The 14,937-nt window shown below is 49.6% G+C and overlaps 1 protein-coding gene across 12 annotated transcripts in view; it reads left to right on the top strand.

Annotated features, from left to right (window-relative positions):
• The window catches only part of CAMTA1 (calmodulin binding transcription activator 1), an 891,439-nt gene that overhangs the window by 298,512 nt on the left and 577,990 nt on the right, over positions 1-14,937 (top strand). For all 12 annotated transcript variants that reach the window (XM_082390202.1, XM_082390203.1, XM_082390198.1 and 9 more), the window contains one exon: positions 1,947-2,014. In XM_082390202.1, coding sequence (XP_082246328.1) covers positions 1,947-2,014 — 68 coding nt within the window. The remainder of the gene's footprint in view (positions 1-1,946; positions 2,015-14,937) is intronic.

Below are 14,937 nucleotides of genomic sequence, written 5' to 3'. Positions count from 1 at the left end.
ATCACCGGTAAATGTTTATCTAGGAGCTGCTGGGTTTTGCTGCTTTTAAGCACTTGCTTCAACTATCTTAAGTAATAAACATGTACAAACACGCAACATACTCAGGACACACACACAGACATTCATAGATGCAATTTTATTTCTCTAATGCCCACTCTTCCTCCCTCCCTCCCCCCATGCACCCACCCTCCCACTCATCCATCCATCTGCCTAACAAACACTTATCAGGACATTGTGAGGTCCCAGGGATACATCAGTGATGACCTATTCCTTGCCCTTGAGGAGTACATGGCCCAGTGGGGGATGCTATCCAAGTAAACAAGCCCTTAGGATGCAGAGTGATAAATCCTACACACTGGGGGAAGGTGCTGGGTGCCATGGGAGCACAGAGGATGGGCAACCCATCCTGTCATGAAGAGTTAGGAGGGCCAGCCAGGGGAGGTGATACCTATCTATGGCGACACCTTAGGGAAGATATCTTCTAAGGAGGGGAAAGAGAATATGTTCTCTCTCAGGGACGAGAGGGAACAATGTTCTGGTTGATCAGCTTTTTAGTTGCAGTCAACAGTAAAAATCTGTACAACAAGGCAACTCTGTTTTTGTCATAGGTTTCTGCTTCCCAGCTTCTTGGTGAAAGGTCCAGTCTTCTGGACTGAGGTGGCTTGGGCTCTGGTGACCCGTCACTGGCTAGCTTGTGGTCATGGCTGGTTTCCACGATGATGTGAGGCCCTGACTGCCCACCCCACCCCCAGGCCGGTGACCTTCATACCCTGTGGCATGGTTGGTGTTTTCTACTTTGACCTGCTCCGCTTCCCTGGTTTTGGTGATGTGTCTTCTCTTTCTTCAAGGCCAAGTTTAGCATCTCTGCGGTCACGGGTGTCCACTCCCTAATGTCCAAGCCCAGAGGAGGCTAACAGGCTGCAGGTCTCTAGGTGGCCGGGCTGCTCTGTCACGAGGAGCCCTCCACGAACCCCAGCTGCACAGAAAGTTGAGAAGGGAGGCCCGTCCTCCACATTTTTCTGGTTGTCAAGGGCGGCAGCTCCACACTGTAGCATCACCAAGATCAAGGGAACTGTGTACTAGTCCAACCTTAATCTAACTTACGGTCCCTGCCAATTTCACGTTAGCAGATTCGTTTGGAGCTGGAAGTAATGGGCCACATCATGCCTCAGAGCCCGAGCAATGACTTATGTGGATGTCACCCACTGGCTTTTTATGGAAATTGTTAATAAATCAGTAATTCTATCTGCAGTGATGTTGTTGTGTTTATAAATATTTAATTTACCTTCAGGCGCCCACATTTCTTCCATCTTTGCCTTAAACTCTGCTGACATTGTTCTTCGTTCTGAAGCGCTCCTCAATAGATTAAGTTATCAGTAGTGGGAAAGGTTAACTCTCTCTCTCTCTCTTTCTGTCTCTCTGTCTCTGTCTCTGTCTCTGTAATATGGCTTTTTCTTTTCTTTTCTAATCTTTGTGTGATTTGGCTCGGGACTTGGGGCTCATGCTGAGAGAAGGCAACATTTCTTGTGACAATGATGAAAGGTTACTCCAGCTTCAGAAGGAGACCAACTAAACGTTCCAATTCTGACCTTGCATGAGTGAAGACCTGTTGTTGGCATGTGTTTTTCCCCTCCTTCAAATTAATGACATTTAGAAGCTGAAATGGTGTCTGATGTTTTCCTCCTACAGAGAAATATCTTTGTCCTTGCCACTGACTCATCTTTTGAAACCCAGTGCTTTGATTATTAGAGTATGGCAGGTTGAATGGAAAGGTCTTAAAAAAATCAAAATAGAAACACAGTCCAAGTCGAGTGTTTCTCCACTGGAGATGGGGTTCCGGCCTCACAAAAGAGGACAGCGGCTGGGAAACAGCAACAAACTTTCTTACCTCTCAGGATCCAATGTGAGCTAATTGTTGTTATTATCTTTTTATTCTTCTGTTTCAGGAAATTGCAGCTTATTTAATAACATTTGAGAAACACGAAGAATGGCTAACCACATCCCCTAAGACAAGGTAATGTCCCAGATCTCACAGTTTTTCAAATATGTACAGTAAATGGATTGATTTTCATTGATTACCTGATTTGGCCAGTCAATTCATGGGCAAGTTCAAAATGCCATGTTCTGCCTGAGAGCTTGTGACATTGAGGTCTCAGTCATCAGCCTGAGACGATGGTAGTGACTGCAATCGGATGTATTAAAAACAGGGCAGCTGCTCTCATGCAAGTTGGAAATTTTAAGCTGTTGGCCTGACGCTGGATCCTTCAGCTGGGTGCTTGGAAAAGGTTTGGCAGGCAGGACCATCAGGGGAAGTTTATTTTGGGAAAGTGCCCATCTGACACCCGTGTTCTCTAGAAACTTACTTTCTAAAAGGGAAACTACCTCACCTATCCACTTTCATCTCAACACGTTTTACAAACTGAAAGTCAAGTTTTTCTTGATGGTGTTAAGATCTCCCAAATCAGAATTCACGGCTAAGTTTGCAGTTTATTATTTAGTCAATGTCCATGAACCTGCCAACTGCCATGGACACTGAACTAGTCTCACCACTTGGGAATAGAGGGAATTGGTGAAGATTCAGCTGACTTGAGTTCTGTCAGTGCAAGTGATATTATTTTGTGAAGAATGGAGACATTGGAATTTAGGGTTGATTTTTAAAGGCAGCCTCTTCTTTCCTCCCCTGCTCTCATTTTTTCATTTTTAGTACGTTACATTCTAGAGCTTTGGAAATACCCGGCCACTCTTTTCCAGTTGCCACAGTTTTTCTATCAGCGGTGACGGGGCCAGGTGTTTAACAGCCTGAGTGGTGTTAGCTGGAGTGCGGCTTACAGGATAACTGCAGTGTGGGTTTGAATTTGAGAGGCAGAAAGCCCAGTCTGTTCCCTTTGTCCAGAAGCACCAAATTCTTCAAATTTGTTAACTGGGAGACCAGGGAAAGGGTTGGGGGTGTGTCCTCTGCCCACTTGGCCATCAGCTTGACCTGTTCATCCTTTCTGAGCCATGGAGGAAAGATGTTTACTCAGTCTAGAAGATTCTTTAACATATTTCTTCATGAGGCTTAGGTTTTTACTGGTTAGCATCCATTAGATGAGGACAGAATTTTCCATTTTGAAGGAGGTCAGAGGATATTGAGGAAAGGACGATTAGTTCCTGAGATCTGCATCCCCCAGGTGAGGGTAGAGGTTGACTCTGATTCTTTTACCTTTCATCCTGAACCCCTCTGTAGGATGTCTTCAACTCCTCAGCCTTCTGAGACCGTGATTTCCTTTGCTATAAAATCAAATGGTTTGTATCAGTCAGCTTTTGATGTGATAATGCCTTGTAAGAAACAATCCCCAAACTAAGTGACTTATAACAATAATTTTTTATTTCCTGCTCATGGGTCTATGGGTTGGCTGTGGCTTTGGGTTGACTTCAGGACCACTGGAGATGTGTCTTTTTGTTGTAGAACCTAGGCAGAGGAAGCCTCCCCCTGCCCCCATCCCTTCCCTGTCTGGGACATCTGGTTCTCATGGGGGATGGCAGAGGCTTAAAAGTCCAAGGCAATCCAAGGCAGGCACAGTGAAAACCCCTGGATATGATTCTGGATGTGGCATCATATGTCACACCTGCTCACAAATCCATTAGCCAAAGTAATTCCCGTGGCTGAGCCCAATAAGAATGAGGCCAAGAAGGACATTCTTTGCTACAGTGGGGTCAGAGTGGGGGCAGGGAGAATGAACGGTGATGCAATCTACTATTTGGTGAGCACAGCCGTGTCCTGTACCATGGAAAGCCTGGAAAGCCCGGCACACTCATCTCTCCTTCCTTCTGGGGACATCTTCTTCCAGGGCAGTGGTTCCCAAACTTGAGCAGGCATCAGAATCAGCCAAAGGGCTTGTTAAAGTAACGTGCTGCACCCCACCCCCAGTTTCTGATTCAGTATGTCTGGTGTGGGACCTGAGCACCTGTTATTTCTAACAGGTTCCCAGGTGATGGGGTGCAGCTGGCCTGGGACCTCACTTTGAGAACTGCTGCCCTAGCTTCTCTGGACGGAAGGGAGCCTGTCTGATCCCTGCTTCGGCACCATTTCCTGGCTCCCCACAGCGGTTCTCATTTCGAGCAGCCTCCAGCCTCTCCACACTCCCTTCACTCCTCAGCAAAACGCTCCCTGAATCTAAGTGGAAGGAAAGAGCTTCTCTTTAGCCAGAGAGTGAGAGTTTCTGGAACGTGTCCCGGGCCAGACACCTGATTTCAGATATGCAGACACGTGTCCTGTTTCAGCCGCCCTCTGACTGCACAACAAGGCGGGGATTCTGCCTCACGTTTCAGTCTGAATTCGGGTTTCCATTGAGAAGCGAATGTCACTCATGGTCATGCCTGACTCACTTGACTTTTGGGAGTATAAATAGAGCCGAGAGCCTTCCCATCCCGAGGCACAAGGGGTGCCCCGGCAGCAGAGAAGGAGTGTGGGTTTCAATATTGACAAATCTGGGTTTGAGCCTTGGCCCTGTCACTCAGTAGCTTTGTGACTTTAAGAGAGTCATTTCATCCCCTTTCAAAGCTCTACTTTTTCTTCTTCACGCATGGAACAGAGGTCAATGTTGATTCTGTCCTCTTTGGGTCACAATGAGGACTGAATGAGATAATATTTGTGATCTTGCCTTGCATGCTGTGAGGGTCCATGTCCAAGCACGGGGGTGTCATCGTCCCTCTTGTCTGCAAGGGGCCATCCCCAGGCCTCCTGGAGGCTTTGATTTTAGGACGCATCTGCTACAACCTCTCCAGGCTTTGGAAGGACGAATTTCTTTCCTAAGGGCAGAGGGTGAAGACAGAACGTTTCCTATTAGTCTTACAATATCCAATCCGTGTTTATACTTGAAAGCGTCTTGTCCCAGGAGGGGGAAAAGTTGCTATGATTGTTCAAGAATCTTCTTAAATTAGTTGTTGAGTTTGGATCTCCCCCACCCTGCCTTCTCTTATATTGAAATTAATTGACGCAGTGAACTGCTGAGTTCTTGCAAACCGGCCTCCTGGTATCAAGGAATTAATGACACCAAAACTCTGTTGAACGAGGAGGCGATACAACTTCTGTTTGCCGCCGCTGCTAATTTCATTTTAGAAAATTAATAAAAATGAATTGCACCACTGACATTTATAGAGTTTCCTAATAAAATGATACATTGTTTGTGTGGAGGAATCCCTATTAAATTAATTGTTGTATTCAGCTCACATATAGATGTTGGTATAGGGGCTGCAGAGGGACCCACTCCTTGTCTCCGTGGCTAGCTGATGGCTGGGGGTTATAAATAGAGCCCTTGCTCAGATCCTGCCCTAATTACAGAGAAGGTCCTGGGAGCCCCGCTCACCTGTTTAATAATGAAGTGTGCTACAAGGAGGCTCCCAGGGTTGGGGGTCCCGGGGGCGGCAGTGGCGCCACGACAGGGCTGAATGCAGATTGTTGAAACAGCCCATATTGTATTATCAGCAACTGGGACCTTCTGGAAATGGCAGCTTGAAAAATCACCCTTCAGGACGTCTTTATTTGGCACTTGCTGTGTGCCCAGCACTATAGTAATACCGCTGGGAGACCCCAGGGGACTCCACACTCCCCACCCCACAAGGTGGATTTAGAATCTTGGAATCAAGAGCTTCCGCCCTCCGTCTTGTACGTTCTTCCAGCTCCTCCTTCTGGCCTTGATTCTTTGTCACTTTCTCTGTGAGGCCCTCCCTGAACCCACAATTTAAAATCGCACCCCTCCCATCCAGCCAGAATCCCTTTCCTCTTTCCCTGTTTTCTGTTTCTCTAGTGCGCTTATCACCGTCTGACACACTGCGTAGTTCCCCTATTTATTTGTTTAATTCACTTATTCATTATCTGACCTCCTCTCCCCCAAAGTAAAAGTACCACAAGGAGAGGGACTTTCGGTCTAGCTTGTTCAAGGGGCCTCCCCAATGCCTGCAGCGCTGCTGGACACACGGTGGGTGCTCCGTGAATATTTGTGAGATGAATGAGAGAGTGAGTCAGGGTTTGAAGCGAAGAGACCTGGGTTGACTCTAGTTTTGTCTTGTATAGATTGCCCGTGTACTGTGCTCTGGGGTACTTCTGTGGGCTTTTAAGTCCTTTCAACAGCTCTGCCAGGCAATGAGATGGAGAGAGGGTGTATTATCTGTCCAAGATCGCACGGCGAATGTTGGAACTGGAATTTGAACCCAGGATTATCTTATTGCAAAGCCCACAAACTTAGCTTCGATGCTAACCCTCTGCTGGTGTGGGGTTTGAAGGTGGCCCCGCAAACTGTTCCACTCTTCTTTCCCACCTCCCATCTCCATGAATTCTGAACCACCCGGGAGACCCAGCCTCCCTTTGCTGGTGAGCTTGGTTGTGGGTTCCTGTGCTGGCCTCTGGAGATGGATTTAGCCCCGAGTTGCAGGCAGTGTAGAGAAGCACACACTGCCATAGGGTGGGGAGCAGAGCTCAGCAGAGCACAGGCAGGCGGGCTGCAAAATTTAGCAATCCCAGTAATTTATTTCTCCTCCCCTGGGAAACATGCAAACTTCCTTGGAAGCCAGGCACACGCAAAGCTCAAAATGGAATCGAAAACATTTCCTTCCCAGGAATCCTGTGTGTATCGGTTAGAAGGAGACTGGAAAATGTTATTAATTATCTAATTAATTAATTAGATTTATATAGATCACATCTTAACACTGAAACACTAAAGGTCTAATAATAGAATTTTCCTATAATGAACACTAGATGCTTCTTGGTCAATAAGCAGTAAAACAGCCAAGTAGAGGGAGGGGTCTGGAAGGAAAGGAGAAGAAAAGTGAGACCTGAGTTTCAAGAAGACCCAAGGGACTCAGCGAGAGACCCACCCTCGCTCTCCCAGCTCTCAGGACCCTGTAGGTCCATTGCTTCTTCCGCCCTGGACCTTTCCCACCCCAGTGGTAGGAACAAGTCTTGGGTCTTCTGCTCTTTCCTCCAAAGTTCTCCCTCCCAGGACTCCAAGAACTCCAGGGTTTGACTCTTAACTCTCTGTGGACCTTCCCCAAGGCTGAACCTCTCTGCTGGGCACCTGGATGTCATGTTATTATCTCAAACTCGTCACCTTTCCTCTCCCTCCTGCCCTCACTTCCGCTCTGTTTCCATTCTCTGATTTCCCTGGTTCTCAGAACCTCTTCTTAATGGGTCCAAAGCTCACACCTTGTCCTCCTTCATGGCCCCTCCTTCTCTTTCATCCCCTGAATAGAATTAGTCACCAGTTCTGCCAGTGTTGCAAACTGTACTTCACATCCTTACTTTCCTGTGTCCCCCAGGTTCGGCCCTTGCCACCTGCATCATGCTTGGGTTATGAAACAGCTCTGGACGCTCTCCTCTCCAGGCTGGACTCCTTTCCTCCCGCTGGTTTCCCTGAAACGTTCCTTTTGTTACATTGCTGTTCTCCTTGAAAACCTTAGCGACTTCCTATGAGATGAAGCCCAGTGTCGTGTTCAAGGCCCTTATTCTGCCTCCACCTCCCTTTCTCAATCTTTTTCTTTGACTCCCCACTGCAAAGTACCCATTACAGTTAGGGGGCTGCTTGCTGCTCTTCAGAGGCCACTGACCTCCCCTCAAATGCCCCACGTCCAACCCAATCTGCCCGCCCTTCGGATCTGACCTCTTCCCGGGAGGCCCCCCAGACACACCAACTCACGGGGAGCCCTCTTCGCTGTCAGCTTCTGCAGCCCACGTTCTTTGTCATCAGTTTTTGACAATTTAGTGATCGTAAGTGTGGAAGTCTTGCCTCCTCACGGGGACAGCGAGCTCCCCAGGGGCAGGGCCGTGCCTTCTCTGTTGTCTCTGAAGGGCTTGCACGCAGAGAAGCAGGAGCTCTGACGGGGTGCGCGGCAGTGTGCGGGCTCGTGGTTGAGCGGCAGGCTCGCTCCTGCGCAGACCAGCAGAGAGGGGCCAGGCGGCGGCGCCAGGGGCGGGCAGAGCGCTTCACCCAGAAAGCCAGCCTCATCGGCCCCCACGTGGGTCCCTGTGCAGGTGGGGCTGCTTTGGCCAGGACCTGTGTAAGTGGCACACGAGAGTCACCTGTTGGCCACTGCCAGGGCTTCTGCTCCTTGGGACAGTTACAGGACTTTTCTAAGGAAGCCCCTATTCCTGGGGAGTGACCAGAATAGAACTGCACAAATCCTGTGGTGATCCCATCTGGAGGATTAAAAAATTCCCAGAACTAAAAAGGAATTTTTTTAAATAATTTTTTTAAATTTTATTTTTATTTTTTTGGCTGCGTTGCGTCTTCATTGCTGTGCGCGGGCTTTCTCTAGTTGCGGCGAGCGGGGACTACTCTTCGTTGCGGTACGCGGGCTTCAGTAGTTGTGGCACGCGGGCTCAGTAGTTGTGGCACACAGGCTCAGTAGTTGTGGCACACGGGCTTAGTTGCTCCACGGCATGTGGGATCTTCCTGGACCAGGGCTCGAACCTGTGTCCCCTGCACTGGCAGGCGGATTCTTAACCACTGCGCCACCAGGGAAGTCATGACACGTGCTACAACATGGATGAGCTATGAGGACATGATGCTCAGTGAAACGAACCAGCCACAGGAGGGTGAGTACTGGATGATCCTGTTTACGTGAGGTGCTGAGAGCAGTCAGATTCGTGGAGGCCACAGAGTGGAATGGTGGGGGCCAGGGGCTGGGGGAGGGGTGGGGAGTTAGGGTTCGATGGGACAGAGTTTCAGTTCGGGACGATGAAAAAGATCTGAAGATGGGTGGTGGTGAGGGCTGCACAACAATGCGAGTGTACTTAATGCCGGTGAACAGTACACTTAAAAACGGAAAATTTTATGTTATATATATTTTACAACAATTAAAAGATTCCCACGACTGCCTCTGTAGCTGTGTCCAGCCAGGCAGAGCCGGGGGTTGGCTATGCGTGTGTGCGTGTGTGTGCGTGTGTGTGTGTGTGTGTGTGTGTGTGTGTGTGTGGCGGGTGCTATTAGCGGACAGTTTGGGAGGGCAGCTTTCTACCTAGATCATTTCAGGGACTCTGTCCTTCGGAACTGCAAAAGAAGAAATAAACTAGGTTGGCAATGATTTCAATGTGGTGACCTCTGCATTCTGCTGGATTGGGGAACCTGCTATCAAATTAATATAACGATGTGTCATGTTACACCCATTCCAGCATTTCCTAACGCATTGAGCAAATTCTTGACGAAGTCCAAACTATTATCATTAACCAAAGAGCAAAAGTAGCAGCGGGTGGCGGCCGCTGGCTCAGGACTCACGAGGAGCCCCAGCTGCCCTGGGCCCCCCGGAAGGCATGTGCCTTGGGGGTCCTGTAGTTGGGATGCATTTCTGGATGAGGCGGGGAATGAGCCGTGACCTGGATCCTGATGAAGTGGCTGGTGTCTCGATGGTGGTGGGGAAATCCCCATGCCCCATATCAAAGTGGGTCTGCCCCAGATTCCGGTGCGTTTTCCAGAATCACAGAATGCAGAATGTCAAAGTGGGAGGAGACGGTGGAGGCCACCGATTCCCCTCGGTGCCCAGGAAGGGGGCCAAGGCGGGGGCACTAGCTGCCCAGAACCCTGGTCCGTGGTGCCCCTGGGAGCAGACCCGGGCTGGCTTCAGGTTTCCAGCTGCACAGCCTTAAGTGGCCACCCTTTTTGCGGGTGGGTGCGGGGCATTTGTCACACTCACGGGGCTTGTGTGTCCTCTGCTATCGTGCCAGCTCTCATCACCTCCTTTCCCACTTCCTGGAGCCAGGAGTGCAAGTCTAGGGCCTCTTTCCTGGGAGGGAGCCAAGAGAGGGGAGAGGGTGCTTTTGTGTCTCGTATCTCGCCGGGTTAGGCAGCTGCCAGCTTCTGGCTCCAACCTCCACTTTCTTTTACCCTCTTTATTTTTATCAGAAATATCCATGCACGTAGTTTAATCAGGCCAATGGTCCTAAAAGTCTTGTAAGAAGAAACAGCAGCCCTCTGCCCTACAGCTCAATCCCATCTCCCAGGAGTGACCACTGTCAATTCTTTTAGTTCCGATGTTACCTCCCGAGTTTCAATATGTTTATTCTGCTGTCTCTTGATTTGTCAGTTTCAGGTGTTATCTTCCGACATCCCTGTATGCTAGAGGAGAATCTGTTCTCTCACTCTGCCATCTCCTCTGCTTCCCGTATCTGGGGAGGGGGCTCGTCAATGGAGGTAGCCAGCTTCCAGTGGGGGGGGATTCTGAGAGTCTGCATCTCCAGATGCCGACGTCTGGAGATGCCATTTGGGGTTCTCCGGAGAAGGATCTGTCAGTGTGCTGCCTGGTGGTTTGGGCTTGGCGGCTAGTGGTCTGGGAAGCAGGCAGGGAGGGGGCTTGAAATTTCACCATTAATTAATGAATTTTCCTGGTTTACATCCGTGTTTCCTGCCTCTCCTCTGCTGTCTCCAAGTTTGGAGTCTTTCGGGGTCCCTTTCTGCAAGAAGAAACGCGTCTCCAGTGGGGGCAGAGGCCGGGTGGGGTGTGTGGGGCCCTGGGAGGGTCTGACTGTCCCCTGCACAGGTCTGCAGCCTCTCCCTCCCTCCCTCCCTCTCACCCTTTCCGAGCCTCTGCTTCTCTGGCACCTGATGCTTCCAGCCCACGGGTCTTTCCGGGGCTCTGCAGGCGAATTGGCTTGTTTATCCTGGTGCCTCCTCGAGGGCACGTGGGTTTTTGCTGCTTCTATTCTGCCGAGTCGGTTACCAACCCTGCATCTGCCGTCCATCTCTCTAGAATGTGTTGACACCCTTGACCCCCTCCTGTCTCCGTTCCCCTTTGCTCTGTCCTTGTGGGTTTATACCCGTGATCACTCCTCTGCTGTCATTAGATCGGAGACGCGATGCTCGGTCCTTCACGTCAAGGGACCCTGTCCCTTGAGGGTGGGGCTCACTGGCCACTGCCCAGCCCTTCTGACTGGGACCTGCTCCCCTGTTTTCTCTTTCTCTCTCCTCTTCTTAGGCTCACTCTAGGTCTTACTTGCTCTTTCACTGTCTTGCTTTTTTCTCTTTCTCTCCTTTTTAGTCTGCAGAAACAAATGCCTCACAATGCAGTTTTGAGGTTTCGAAATGCACAGCTGCTTAGGGCCCAGGAAACCCTGTGGCTGAGACGTGCAGGCTTCTTGGGTGCAGGGAGGTGGCCCCAAAGGCCAGCAGCTCCAGTGACACCACACCCTCTTTAATGCAGCACCCCCAGCTCAGAGCCTTTCCTCGTGTGGGCACAAGGGGTGTGGCCTCTTCTGGGCAGAATTTTGGGGGTCCTGGGTGCGGCCAGGGCCAGCCAGTATGCCATGCAAGTCACCTGACAATGGCACCTCGATGCCTTTGTCTCTGCTTGGCTATGAAGGTGTCTTCCGTGATTGTCCAAGCCTCCGGGCTGGGTGCTTCTCATCAGGGCACCTGCGATGCAAGTTGGGGTGCAGGGCACTGCCTGGAGACTGCTCACCCAGGGGACACCTGCCAGCATCTCTAAGCAGGACACCTGGCAGTAAAGACTGTTTCTGAGAATGAAACAGCACCGGCATTGTGCTCGCACAAATGGAGAGGCGTTTACCTACCCTGTCAGAGTCTATCAACTGTAATCTCATTTTCTTTCTGCTGCCGACCAGTTTATTCTTGGCATCTTCACTCCCCTTTCCTGAATTTGGAAAATTAGGATTGTCTGGTATCTCTGTAATTGGTCCGGATTGGTATCTGTGGTATTTCCTCTGGATCAATTCTGATCTAATAAATAGATGTTGGCTGCGCGGAGAGGGGGGCTGCTCGTGTGCTTGGGGGTGTCACAAGGTTGGAAGGCGCGTTCTCGGAATGGACCACTTTCTGCAATTCATCATCTTCTGTGTAATGAGTAATTCTCAAATCAGCTGGATATTCTGGGCTGGAGATTCTCCCACTGTTCTCAGTCTGGCTAAGAGGTAGTATTATCTTTGCTATTCTTAGATTTTCTAGTCTTTTATTATGGGGCTTTAAAAAAATTCAGAAGAAGCCAAAAACAAAGGAAGAAAATCTCTCCTGGTTCTCCAGCTCTACCTCATATCCCACTTTCCACACAAGTGTTTGCTTTGTATGGTGTGTGTTTATACACATACACACATGTACAAATGTACAATACACCCATGTGCACAGACACACATGTACACAGAAGTGCATGTACACATACTTACAACACACACATGCACACATATAGACACACACATGCACAGACATGCATGGACACATAATATACAACATAACACACATGTAAGCACATGTATACATATGCGCACACAACACTCATATATACATTCAGAAACACACAATATACACATGCACACTTATACACATATACATAAGTACACAACATATACGAATACACAACAGCCCACACACATACACACATGTGCACACACAACACATGCTTTGCCACTTCAGTCATTATTTTCTTTTTTTTCTTCCAGTTTTATTGAGATGTAATTGACACACAGCACGGTGTGAGTTTAAGGCATACAGTGTAATGATTTGATTTACATCCATCCTGAAGTGATTATCACAGTAACTTTAGTGAGCGTCCTTCATCTCAAATAGATACAAAATTAAAGAAATGGAAAAAACTTTTTTTCTTGTGATGATAACTCAGGGTTTACTCCCTTAATTTTCATGTGTAACGTAGAGCAGTGCTAACTGTATTGATCACGGTGTACATCACACCCCGAGTACTTATTTACCTTGTAGCTGGACGCTTGTACCTTTTGACCACCTTCCTCCAATTCCCCCTCCCCCCCACCTCCCCTCACCTCTGGTAACCACAAATCTGATCTTGTTTTCTATGAGTTTGTTTGTTTGTTTTTGAAGTAGCATCGACCTACAACACTGGGTTAGTTCCTGTTATACAACATTGTGATTCAATATTTCTATATATTTTGAACTGGTCACCACAGTAAGTCTAGTAAAGTACTACATGTCACCATACAAAGATATTAACTAATTATTGACTATATTTCCCACACTGTACATTTCATACCTGTTTTGTAAGAAAAAAAATGTCTGGGAGAAATTTCCTTCTTTTCATTCAATGATTTAATAAGATGGAACGTTGGAACATTTTGGGTAGAGGAAAATTTCTCCTAGAAGAGAGAAATTCTCCTGTCCTGGCAGCCCTGATCTCACCTGGTAGGGAACTTATGGCCACTTGAGCCCTTTAGTTTGAGGTGATTCTGGGGAGGCCGGAGGGGGGCCTGAGGCTAGACCTGGGGCAGCTGCGTGCCGGGGAGAGGGTCCTGGCTATGCCGAGGGCAGGGGGCTGGCCAAGGTGCTTCCGGACTGGCTGCTTTGTGATTCCCATCACTGCCCTATTGAGGTCAGTAGGAATTTGGGACCAGATTTTTTTTTTTTTTGAGAATTCTTTAGGAACAGGAATTTTTTGACTGTGGTGGAATAGGATCTGTGCATAAAAGGGCAGCTGGCAATTAGGCTGAAATGTCAGGGAGATCAGAGCACTGCCAGGCTTAAGGGGGAAGTTGTAGAGGAAGGTGATGAAATTAGGGAAAGCACAAAACGTGCAACGATGGGGAAACAAGAGCAGAGGAGACCTGCTCGCCTCCCCCATGGAGCATGGCCGGCCCCGGGAAATGTGCCGTTTCCACACATGTTCACACACACACAAGCCCTCGGTGCTCCTGCCTCAGTGTCACGGGCTCACAATAATTAATTCGGTCCACCAACTTCGGGAGGTGCTGCCCCTGGATCTGGGGGTTGACGGCACTCTGGCGAAGGCGCGTCATCTTCTCCCACGGGGTTGGGCGTGAGCCTTTTACTCCCGAATCAAATTGTCACCTCTTGTATCGTTGGTCTGCTCCGTTCTGTTTTTTCAGTGGACGTTGCTCGCAGTGTGCCAGGCGCCGTGCTGGGCTTTGGGGATGGAGTAGTGAGCCAGACAGATAGTTTATGATAATGGTGATGCCGACAAGGCATGCAAGGGCCAAGTGCACTGAGAGGCTGGTCCTCCAGCAGACGGGGTGGGAGGGTGGGAGGGACCGTCAGCCTGCCTTCCTGAGGGGCTGAGCTTCAGACAGAGACTTGAAGGGCAAGCACATGTATGTGCGTGTATGTGTGTATGTTGGGGGCGGGATGAGCTGGGCAGAAGGAAAGCACGTTATTCCCTGGCTGTGCTGGAGGAGCCTTTGCAGATCTGAGCAGGAAGGCGCCAGGAGAGGGTGGGAGCAGACAGGAAGTCCTCGCAGCCCAGCTAGTGAAGGTGGAGAGACGCGGGTGGAGGTGAGGTGAGGGAGAGCCGTGGAGCCCAAGCTAAGGGCTTGGGGACAATGCTGGACAGTGCGGACCCACACTGGTGGGTTTTGAGCGGGGCAGTTAAATGAGCAGATGTTGATGACAGCCTCGTCCTGGTGGCCCTGGAGCTGGAGGAAGACTGGAAGGACAAGAATGGAAGGACAGAGAAGCAGGAGGGCGCCCACACTGGCCTCTGCAGATACCCACTTTAGTGATGGAAAGACTGAGGCCCCATCTGTCAGAAGGTACGCGCGTCCTGTTACTGCAGGACAGACCGTTTACTTTGGAGAGGCAGAAGTCTCAGTGAGCCAGGCTCCCTGGTGAACTGGGTGCTCAGTGGCTCAAAGTTCAAAGCTTTGGTTCCTCCCGAACGTCAACTGCCCAGCACTTGGCTGACGTCACCCCCCCCTCCCGTCCCTCTGTCCCCTCACAGTTCTCCCACCTATGTGGGCTCAGTCCCTCCTCCTCACACCGGGGTTCTGACTGAGGCTTTGGGGGAGGAAGGGACCTCCAGGGCGAGGGGATCTGCTGGCTGGGATGGCTTCATGCCACAGCCCATCTACGTACGTGTGAAAAAAAGTATTGACGACATTGGTGGTGATGGATGACAGGAGAATGCACGGGGGAAATATTCTCTTGCAATAATTGCCAAACTCTGAGTTCTTTTCCGGCTGTGGTACAGAATTCCAAG

This window comes from Balaenoptera borealis, assembly GCF_965194805.1.
Source record: "Balaenoptera borealis genome assembly, chromosome: 1".
Lineage (NCBI taxonomy): Eukaryota > Metazoa > Chordata > Mammalia > Artiodactyla > Balaenopteridae > Balaenoptera > Balaenoptera borealis.
The sequence above is the reverse complement of the archived record's forward strand: the minus strand, read 5'-3'. Positions and strand labels throughout refer to the sequence as shown.